The following is an 11,546-nucleotide window of genomic DNA, read 5'->3' as shown; positions in this document are numbered from 1 at the left end:
TATATATGTATATATATATATATAGAAGAGGTGGCTGATAGAAAGGGGAGGAAAATAAGTAGGAGAGAGAATAAACAAGCATAAGTAGAAGAGTGGGAACAGATAAGTAAGAATATATATATAAGTAAAGTTCTCTTCAGCAATAATTACTTGTCTGTTTTATAAACCTAGTATTGTTTACAATGTGTAATTGTTTCTCATCCACGTTAATCATTTCAGCAACTTTCATTGAATTATTTGTAAGTAATGTTTCATGGTTACAGATACATACAAGCTGTTGACGATCCGTATTGATTTACACATTCGTTCTGTTTGTTAACAAACAAAATTATTGTGGAAAACTCTTTAATCATCAACACTTTTCAAAGCCATGACAATCAAAACAATGTAAATCGCTATGTAACGTTGAAAATGTCAAATTCATCAATAGCCAAGTTTAACACTATTATCAACTGCTTGCCTACTAACATTGTATAGTGAATCCTGTAGAATCTCCAAATGAGAAATATACGTCATTGATGTATTCTCAGAGATTCAGCACTTCAAGTTAGCTTTGTGTCAGCTTTTGCAGCAGCAAAATATTATGCAATAAAACATATCTGATATTCTATTAATCACTCATAACAGATGATTTCCTGGATGCTTTGAGGGTGATATAATCAGGGTTGAGATCAACGTACTTATGGTTTTAGGATATGCTGTATGTTTTATAGTTGGTATTTTTTTATGATAGTTGTGTTGGTTGATTAAGTCACAGAGAATTTTGAGTTATTTTCTTTTGGCATTTGGTCTACTTTCCTTTTCTTTTTTCTCAGTGATGCTATGGTAATTACTTTGATGATTGTTTGCCATACTTCGATGTACTCCTACTTCTCGTCATCTTTTAATGCAAAACAAAAGGAAATGATGTAATTTGGCTTATGTGTGCAATTGTGTTCATGCTGTGTTGATGTTAGTTTTGGTAGGTTGGCACCTCTTTGAGTTCTCAGAATTTTGACAACGACGGTAGCAAGCAACTTCACTATTTTGTAGTGATTTTGCAGCGGGTATTGTTCTTCATTGTTATTACTGCTGTGTTTGTCATTGTAGCATCCATGTGTGACGTTCATTTTTGTTTTCGCTTTCTGAGGTCTAATTCTATGCTATCGTCAAATAAAATTTCAACCTAATCTTAGCAATACAAGTATAATAATTTAACAGACGAGCTAAATATTTTTAAAAAGTATCAGGCAATTAGCTTTAGTTATAATATTCTCCACTGGACGCAAGATGAAATATCAAGACTTGAGAGAGGAAATAAGAAAAATGAAATCTATACTGCATTAAAAATACACCACCCCAAATTTGAAATCTGACAAGAAAGATTATCTCTCCCTCTAACACAGAGATATATGGTCATTATGAAACTATAAAACTCTTATAAAATATGCACAATGGAATTAGAAATATAACTAATAAGGAAGAATATAAAGCAAATATATATAGCTTAAAGACATGATCAGAAAGAAAACACCGTTCTCTGTCTTCAAAGTAGCAAATAGTTAGAAAATACGTCACAGCGGCTGATTTGTTTGATAAAATGTGAATACAAAGGGGCATAAACAACGGTGATTGTGTAAAAAACAAAGATCATGCTACTAGACAGTTAAAATTATGGTGAATGCATGACAGTACTGTAGGACGTGAAAATAGATTTTTAAAAATCTGCTGAATGGTTGAAAAATATAATCGAAAACTAGCACTATTGGACTTTTGTGTGCGGCACAGAATCAAAGATTTCCTAACTCGAAACCACTAAACTCATGTAATGAAACAGAATGCATTAAATATCTGCGGAATATATGCATATTGGTAAGAGAAACATTACATATGGTCACTGGTTAACCATATTTAACAAAGAATGGATACAATAGACGTGACAAAGTTGGTTGTTTCAAATTGCTTGGAAATTAAATTGGCTTTATATAATACAAACATAAATGGCGGTAATTTAGACTTACATCTGAATAAAAACCTCTGCAAGTAACAACAGACTGGGATTTGTCAGTCCACTGACTCGTGGAAATCAATGTCATCGACCATAAATTTTCCAAGGCTAGTAGGAAATGAATTACTTTTTTTTTACCAAAATACTAGTCCTAACAAGTGCTGATTTATTTCTAAACGAAATGTAAAAATTATCCAAATATCAAAAAATTGGGAAACAAAAAGATACCTAGAATGACGGAAAGGAAAACAGAAATGATCCCTATAATAATAGATCTCTTGGGAATGATTTTAAAAGAAACATCAAAATATAAGCCAAATTCCAATTTACACGCCGTACAGAAAATACCCAGGGACGCTTAAGAAAACTTAGTAGTAATGGGTGATAGCAAACTTCTTATGGAAATTCAAGACACAATAAATCATAATTAAAAATAAAACACTTTCTTGTCAGGATAAATTATTAATTTCAGTCACTGCTACATAAAACAAAAAAGAGAGACAACCCAATATTAAATAGGGACTGTAGTAAAGCCAGAATATAGTCTTTAGTTTTACTGGAAAATCGCCAAAACTGTTTCGGTTTTATTAGACTTGATTTGTGAATCTTAGGCTAAATCTGATAGTCATGGAAATGATGATCAGATATATAGCTGGATGAAAAGTTAATAGTCAACTGCTTGCTATAACCCAAGAAATATTATTTTTAAAGTTGTACCTTTATTGATTACAACAATCTTTTTGTAAATTACTGACTTTGGTCAGAAACAGGTGGGTGGATCTCAGAAATTTAGTTAATTATAATTCATCAAAAATGAAAAGTAACAGGGAGAGAATCTTATATTTAGCAGCTATATGGAGACTACCGAGGATATGCTTTAATCTTATTCCTAAATCTTAAAACATAATCTAACCGTGACTGGAAAATTATAAAAAAGTTAACTTAATTTAGTCATTCACATAATGAATTGTTTTTAACATTAAGTTGTTTAACATTAATTTAAAATATTTGTCCTTCTACATCAATTATCCTAACTGCTACTTCATTCTACAGAGAATAGAACAACTAGGTATTGTACACCATGGACAGAGTATTTTTATTCAATATAGAACAGAAAACCAAAGGATTTTGGAATGTGCAAAATATTGCACGTGTCAAAATCTGCAGATCTGCGCTCAGCAGTGCATTAGAAATTCACAAAATAAATACAGCTACTGAAAATGAATATTTCTGGGGCTGAATAAGTGCAAAAGCCGGGTAACACCAACCTTTAAAAACCTTCTTTTTTGAAACTGCGTTGAATGTTTTACATGAGTAAGCTGCTACATCATTGCAAGTGGGTTTATGTTTCCAACAGGTAATATAATCTATATTAGCAACAGGTAAATCACAGTCGAAACCGTTGCTAGTATTTAATTTTCTGTATCCGTGGATGATACGGGAATATTGTATATGTACGACTGTATTTCCGTTTTGTTGAAGTTTGAAGTCAAGAAGATTCTTTAACACAAGCAAGCATGTTATTGATATATTAATTGTCTTTCCAACTTCAATACCCTCGGCTGGTGTCATTTCTACAACATAAATAGCTATAAATAAATAAAAAATACGGGCGACATGTAAATCAGAGAAATATATAATTGCAGCTATAGAACAATAGCGTAGAAGATAATAATATGGAGAGTCATGGCATTGAATAAAATGAAAATGAATGAATGAATGAATGAATGAATGAATGAATGAATGAATGAATGAATGGTGGTAGGCTCTCGTAGGCCGAGAAAGAAGGTTCAGCAATTTATTGCTGAACACCCTGCAAAATAATTTGTTAAAGTGATCAGAAGTATATGTTGTACATTAACAAACTCCATTCATCAAATCGATGGTGTCTGAATAGGTGTACCACACGTCGGGTATCGAAGTGATGGAAGAGCAACGTGAGAAGATATGATTTGCCCAAGAAAACAATGCACCACACAGTCGAGAAATGGATATCATGATCTCACGATCGTGACTACGATACCTTGACAACTAGGCCATGCGCTCTTATATTGAAAATAACAATCAAAGCGTGAACGACAGCCCAAGCCAAATGAGGTGATAGAAAACAGTAATGAAGTAAGAAAAAAAAACTATGTGCAAGCAACACACAACATAGCGGAAGACATTCAAGTATAAGGTCTGAGGAACATCAAATACAAGACAGATGAAATGAAGGGGTTGGCACAAAGCCAATGAGATTGAGGAGAACAGTAGAAAACGAACAAGAAGAAAGCATTCAACAAAAGATAAATGAAAAGGAGAACAAATATGAACAAAACCGAAATCAGCATATATACACGAAAATAAAACAAACGATAGCGATCCCTTATAGCATCGAGAAAATAGTATGAAACTGGAGCTAAATGAGAAAAATACAAGAGTGCAGACTAAGAAAAAGGAAAACTTAGTGGTCGAAAGTAAAATAAAAAATAAGGGAAAATAAATGAATAAATTAATATATTAAAACTGAGGAAGGAGAAAGGAAGAATAAATTAATGAAAGAGAAAAGAGGAATGAATTGCAGTGAAAATAAAATATCAAGCCAACTATAAGAAGTTAGTTTTAGATACATCAGCAATTAGTGAAGATTCTGTGAGGGAAAATGAAGTATAGGATATTCCGTTAAAATATTACCAACTTGGCCATTTGCGACGTGCTGGAGGTGTGACATAAGTAAACTCACACCTCAGCTTACGTCGGTAATTGGTGCCAAGACATGCAACTTTACAAGAAAAGCGACGTAATTCGAAAAAACCATTTTAAAATTCATTCAAATTTGAAAAGAAAGACTTTCTGTCGCTGTAAATTACTATACTTTAAATATTCCATTAAAAATGGAAAATACGGGTTGAAGTTGGAAAAAAATGACACAATTAAGACAGAATTGGAAGCGGATTCCGTCCAGTGGTGTATAACAATATCTGATACCTGGTCGATAGTGTGATATTCGTACATATATACAATTTCCATTCTCTGACCTCTACCTCTTCTTTTTCTTGTATTGTATTCACGCCCTTGGTCTCACCGTCAATAATCTTTTAGTTCTTAGTCACTTTTTCTTTCATTCCAGCATTTTCTGGACAATTCATTCTCTTTCTCTTTGCCTCTTTGATTTCTCATTACCACTTTTCCCAACCCCTCGCTTTCTTCCACAGTTTTAATAGCTTCGGTTTAGATTATTTTAGACAGTTTTGCAAACGTCCGTATTCCAAACGGACAAAGTGACTAATGCATTACTTTAAAAATAGCGGGCAAGTTACACCGAAAGTATATCTCCTTGAGGCACGCATTTCCAAGAATGGCAATCACTATTACAATCACTTTCAGGATGGATGTGAATGGAGAGGCAGAGACAGTGTTCCGGCTGTTTTTAAAAGAAACCTATCTACAGTCGTTTCTGTAAGAAATACACAATTTCATTCAGAATTTCTACACAGATGTATTTTCTATGGCAGTTACGAGAAAATAGAAGCAACTTTTGGAGGACGTTCAATGACCGAAATTCTAAACAACGTCGTAACAGTGATATGAAAAGTATCTTGTATTTTGTTATTTTGTTTTCGACACGTGACGCAAGGAAAATTACAAATAGACATTTTTAAATAAATTAATAATGAAAAGTTTACAAAACAATTAAGGCAAAAAGAAAGAATATAGAAAGGAAAGGAAACAACTAATTAACATTTACAATGGTATTTTGAAAAACTCTATAAACACTAAACTTAACTCTAAAACCTAATCCTAAAACTTATCCCTAAACCTAGCCCGAACCCTAAGCCTTAAATCCAAATCATAATCTTAAATACTAACCCTAACACTAAAACTAAAATCCAAACTCTAACCCTAAACCCTAAAACTTGAGATAGGGCTAAACGTTTTCCTATCTGAAAGCAGCCGACATTTGCTTCAGCTTGCCACACTTTTTCGGTTAGATGAATGCGGGATCTGAAGCCGATTTCATAAGACGGCATGCATCAAGGTTGTGTAATAGACTGACTGAATGTTACGTACTTTACAACATACGGCCTTATCCACACGACGACCTGACCGAGATTTTTCAGTTCCAAAACCATTCTCGATTACTCATTGTTTTTCCAAATCAGAGATTGTCAGTTCTGACAACATACATTTAGTAAAGAAAATATTAAATTTATTTAAATGATTAAATGAGATACGAAAGTCGGCTGGAAAGTTCATAGGCCGACTGTCAAATCTTTACATTAATTCTCAAATCTCTGAAATCTTTTCATTAATTTCAGCTATCTTTTTTAATAGCTGAATTGTCACGTTCCAGGTAAACTGACGTCTGATTGTTCATAGAATATTTCAGAACTAACTGGTAGCGATTTCTCTTGAAGATGGACAAACTTTAACATCCCCTCTTTATTAAGTACTTGCAGAAATGGGGTTCAAACCCCAAGGACATTTCTGCTGACATGGTTACCAAATTATTGGATGACGCTCCAGGTTTATCAACAATACAAAAGTGGGCAACTGAATTTAGAAAGGGAAGGGAGTTTTTTGAAGATGAACCAATACCTGAACGTTCTGCAACCGCCTCAACCAAAGAAAACGTTGATAGTATTCACCACATGATGATGGATGACAGGCGATTGACTATAAATCAAATAGGCAATGCTAACAGAATATTCCATGGGAGCGTTGAGAATATTTTTCACAATGACTAGGCTAGGTACGAGCATCGCAGTTTGGACGACCTCATATCTCCTGTTGTATGAAAGCTTCTTCACGAATACAATCCAAGCACTGCAACACCGATGGAAGAAGTGTATGGACTGCAAGAGGGAATACGTTGAGAAATAAACTTCATTTGGTTATTTTTCCTTGAGAGTATCTTTATGAGACGTTTGCGGACCATTAATGTCAAGAAAGTCAATGTTGTACCTCTATATGTATGCATGTGTAGGCAACCATAAAGAATTTTGCGCGCGCGAGCGTGCGTGTCTGTGTCTAAACGTTTATTTGGGTGGTACAAAAATACAAAAACCATAGCAAATAATGAAGAGAGGAAGATTTGGTGTTGTAGCCGAAAAGAAAATATTTTCTTTAATCGTAACTTACACTCCCTGTTATCCATTAACAGTGAAATTAAAGCTGACAACATCGTTGACATTAAAACGCATTTTCCAGTACCTGAAATATGACCAAAAGACATGTATGATTCAGGTAAAAATGATGGTTAAAACAGCAAAAGAATAAGAAAACTTGAGAGAAAATATAGAAGCGTGAATAATCGAGTGTGATGATTTGGTACCAAGGGGCATAAAACTCTTAACCCATCATCTTTTTCATAACAACTACAAACCGGATGTGTCTATTCTCCCCCAACAATAAAGAGCAGTCACCATATTTCATTTCATATCGGCTACCTCTGATGTGCGCAGCGGTGCATAATAGGATTATTACCTAACACTCTGCTCTGGGCACGCATTAAGCAAGAAGTTGGAAATTTTTTTGGCCCATGACACTGCATGGACCTTGGCTTTTGTTTTTGACGATTGTTACTTTTAGTATTTTATTTCGATTTTATATATATATATGTATGAGCCAATAAGGAAACCTCTACATGGTAGCTAGACCTGTTAGAAATAGCAGCCAAATCTCCCTCAAAACACCCTACTATCTTAATCCGACAATTCTGCCTATTATGTAGTTTGAATGAGAAGCTGTAACTAAAGATTAAGATTATTAACTCCAAAATTTTACGCATTTTCATAGCAATCAATTTTTTTCTCTTTTTTTTGCGTAGGTTTTCATGTCAGCTGTAAAGGTGAAGAGGGTTAACTTGGATGGTGTTAAGCAGTGGATATGTTTAGTGATTCTATGGGCTGGTTACTTTTGACAGTTTCTTCTCAATAAGAATAATTGATTGATAACGAATCTTAACACAATGATATATACAACTTGCAAAGGCTTTTTTTCTGATGTAGTTTAAACTACCTCATTTTTGTTTGTATTATATAAAGGCAATAAGGCAGTGAGCTAAGAGAATTGTTAGCACCCTGGGCGAAATTGCTTTGCGGTATTTCGCACGTCACTACATTCTGAGTTCAAATTCCACCGAGGTTAATTTTGTCATTTATTGTTTCGGTAAATTAAGTACCAGTGAAACACTGCAGTTGATGTAATCGACTTGTCCCCTCCCACCAAATTTCCCACCTTTTGTAGAAAAAATCATATAAAATCAAAAAGACAGCGAGCTGGCACAATCGTTAGCACGTCGGTCAAGAAACGCTTTGCAGTGTTTTGTCCTTTTACGTTCTGAGTTAAAATTCCACCTAGGTCGACTTTACCTCTTATCCTTTCGGGGTCGATGAAATAAGTACCATTTAAGATGTAATCGACTAGCCACTCCCACACCAAAATTTCAGGCCTTGTGGCTAATATAGAAAGGATTATATAAAGTTAATATAATTTCCAGTAAATGAAAGTTCCAAGTTTATCACGTCTCTTGTATTCAGTCTTTGTTAAATGTGTGTTTACTTGCGACTATATTTAAATTATTCTCTCACCAATATCCATATATACCGCAGGTATTTAATGCATTTTGTTTCATTTTATGATTTTAGTAATTTCAATTTAAGAAAGCTTTTATTCTGTGCCGCAATCAAAATTTCGACAGTCCTCACTTTTCTTTATCTATTCCCACTTTCTGTAGTGGGATCACTTGCTGATCATCCTTTTAACCGTTCTGCTTTTTTCTACAATTTCCGTTGTTTAAGCTCCTTTTTATTCACACCTACCTAATAACTGAGCCATTGTTATGCATTTTCTTATTGTTAGCTACTTTGAAGATAGAAAACAGTGTTTTCTTTCTGTTCATATTTTTAAGCAATTTATTTTAGCCTTCTTTTGTTCTTTACGAATTATATTTATAATTCCACAATTTTATAGTTGCAAAATTTACGTATATCTCTGTGTTAATCTTAATATATAAAATTCGTTCTGTATGTCTGTCTGTTTGTGCGCTCATAACTCCACTATTGTTCATCCGATCGCGCTGATAATTAGTTTCAAGGTGAGAATCGCTATATTTGTAATCTTTTTGTCCTGTTTGTTCCGCTATGAAGATCAACCAGTTGCTGAGACAGCCGGCACATACCATTTCACTAGCGGCAAGGGGAGTACAAGATGACAATAAGCCAAAACCATTGCTATGCTGTCTCTGTTATGACGTGCAATTTCAGCCTGAACGTGTCAGTTCACATAGCCCTGGAGATCAACGTTAATGGACCGTGATATTTTCAAAGGGTACCAGGAAAGAAACTGCTTTTTGACAAAAAATACTAGTCCCAAGAAGTGATAATTCATTTCTAAACTAAATGGAGAAGTGTTCCAAATATAAAGAAATGAAATAAGTGACACCTAGAATATAAGAGATTAAAACAGAAACAATCGCTATAATAAGATGTCTTAGGAGTGATTTAAAAAGAGATATCAAAAACCTAAGCCAAACTCCAATTCAATCAACATACAGAAAATACTCAGGGACGCTTACTTGCAGAAAACTTAGTAGTGATGTAGGTCATAGTAAAGTTCTTATAGCAATTCAAGATATTATAATCAAAACTTAAACCCTTTCTTGTCAGAATAAATAATTCTATAAATAATTAATTTCAGTCACTGCTAAATAAAGATTTAAAAAAGCGGTGACAACCGAATATTTTGACTAAAATCAATTCTATATGTCGACTGTACTAAAGAAGGAGTTCAGTCTTTATTTGTACTGGAAAAACAGAAAAACTGCCTCGGTTTTATTAGATGTCATCTGCGAATCTTAGAATAGTCGTAACTGATAGTCGTAGAATGACGAGAAGATATATATAGCGACACAAATTGCATCATTTATGCAATAAATTGTTCTTGTTATAAATTTGTTTAATTTTGACTAATTATTAATTTATTTTTTTTTTGTCTTTCTACATCAATTATCCCAATGTCTATTCCATTCTACAGGAAAAAGAACACCTAGGTACTTTACACAGTACATAGATTATTTTTCCATTATAATATGAAACGGAAAACCAAAGGACTTTGGCATGTGCAAAATATGGCACAAACCAAAATCTACAAATTTGATCTCGACAGTGCTGTAGAAATACGCAATAGAAATAAAACTACTGAAAATTAATAGTAATGTAGCTGAATAACTGTAAGCCTGATAACACTTACTTTTAAGCATCTTCCTTGTTGAAGTTCGTTTGTAAGCTTTACATGAACAAGCTGCTACTGCTTCGTAAGTGGGATTTGGTTTCCAACACGTAATATAGCTCACATCATCAGAAGGTAAATCATTCTCGAAACCTTGGATAATTATTAATGGTTTTTACATATATTGTCCTGCATGGCGTATTGTACATGCACGATTCTAACTTGCAGTTTGAAGCCAAAAGAATTATACACCACATGTCATCCCAATTTCAATACCTTCAGCTGGTGTCATTTATAGAATCTAAATTAAAAAAACAAATTAGAGAAACATATAAATCAGAGAAATATATAATCGCAGTTATATTTCGATGGCGAAGAAAATGATAATAGTATGGAGAGCAATGGCATTGAAAAAAATGAATGAGTGAATGAGAATTGTAGTCTGTCGTACTCCGGGAAAGAAGGTTCTGCAGTTTCATGCTAAAAAACCTTCACAAAGAATTTGTTAATAATGATCAAACATATGTAATGTACTTTTATATCCTTAAAACGTTCGGATATATAATTTAACGAAGTGGACATATATATCAATATCATCACAACACGTACTATTTTTTTCTCTGTTAGCAAAACACAAGTTTCAAAAACGCCCTTTGACGTGATTAACGCTATAACAATCCGACGAGTCTACACAGGTGTGTGTTAATGTTTATCACATCTCCCCTTTTTAGATTGACTTCTGGTGGAAGTGAATATTTTTTTCTCCACCACGTTACTCTTTTTCAGATTTTCTTCCATTTGAAACTCAATATTTTTTTCGTTTTGGAACTACCTCCAACAATTTTGTATGCTTTCTTTTTCTTGTACTGTTATGCCTTGATTAGGCGATTTCTTGTAGAGTTGTCACATTAAAAATATCGTAGAGGACTTCCATGGGTACTTCCCTCGTAACCCTTTTGTCAGAAAACCTTCTTTTCAGCTGATTTATGTCTTTTATGTTCCCATTTCGAACCTTTCACCATGTACGTCATTTTAACGACCTGTTTTATTATTTTGTCGTTTTCCCGACCTTCTTTTCCATTTCTGTACACTCTTAAAAACACCTTATCACCGGTGAAAAAATGAAAACTTTTACCATCTAGGAAACTAGATGGTAAAAGATTTTATTTTTTCATTACGTTCCTTTCGGGATTTTATCTCTAATTTTGTGGTTCTAGAACCTAGCTGTTCTTTCTAGCGTAAGGAATCCCATGAATGGATTTCTCTTATGTGTTTAAATATATATATATATGCTCGTGTATGTGGGAGTGTGTGTGTACGCGCGCGCGTGTATATATATATATAT

The 11,546-nt window shown here is 33.7% G+C and overlaps 2 protein-coding genes across 4 annotated transcripts in view; one reads left to right on the top strand and one right to left on the bottom strand.

The window, feature by feature from the left end:
* The window catches only part of LOC128250269 (uncharacterized), an 84,635-nt gene extending 74,059 nt beyond the window's left edge, over window positions 1-10,576 (bottom strand). The window contains exons 1-3 of one of the 3 annotated variants that reach the window (XR_008266305.1): window positions 10,223-10,457; window positions 7,112-7,183; window positions 3,256-3,576 (exon numbers count right to left, since the gene is read on the bottom strand). Coding sequence is in view for 2 of the 3 variants with exons in the window: in XM_052975010.1 (XP_052830970.1) it covers window positions 3,256-3,576; window positions 7,112-7,183; window positions 10,223-10,232 (403 nt within the window). In the remaining variant the exon portion in view is untranslated. Of the gene's footprint in view, window positions 1-3,255; window positions 3,577-7,111; window positions 7,184-10,222 lie in introns of all 3 variants that reach the window. The other 2 variants (XM_052975010.1, XM_052975011.1) reach the window with 2 other exon arrangements.
* Window positions 1-11,546, top strand: part of LOC128250265 (uncharacterized) — a 119,166-nt gene that overhangs the window by 73,538 nt on the left and 34,082 nt on the right. The window lies entirely within an intron of this gene.

Source organism: Octopus bimaculoides, chromosome 20, assembly GCF_001194135.2.
Source record: "Octopus bimaculoides isolate UCB-OBI-ISO-001 chromosome 20, ASM119413v2, whole genome shotgun sequence".
NCBI lineage: Eukaryota > Metazoa > Mollusca > Cephalopoda > Octopoda > Octopodidae > Octopus > Octopus bimaculoides.
This window is presented reverse-complemented; position numbering and strand designations above follow the sequence as displayed.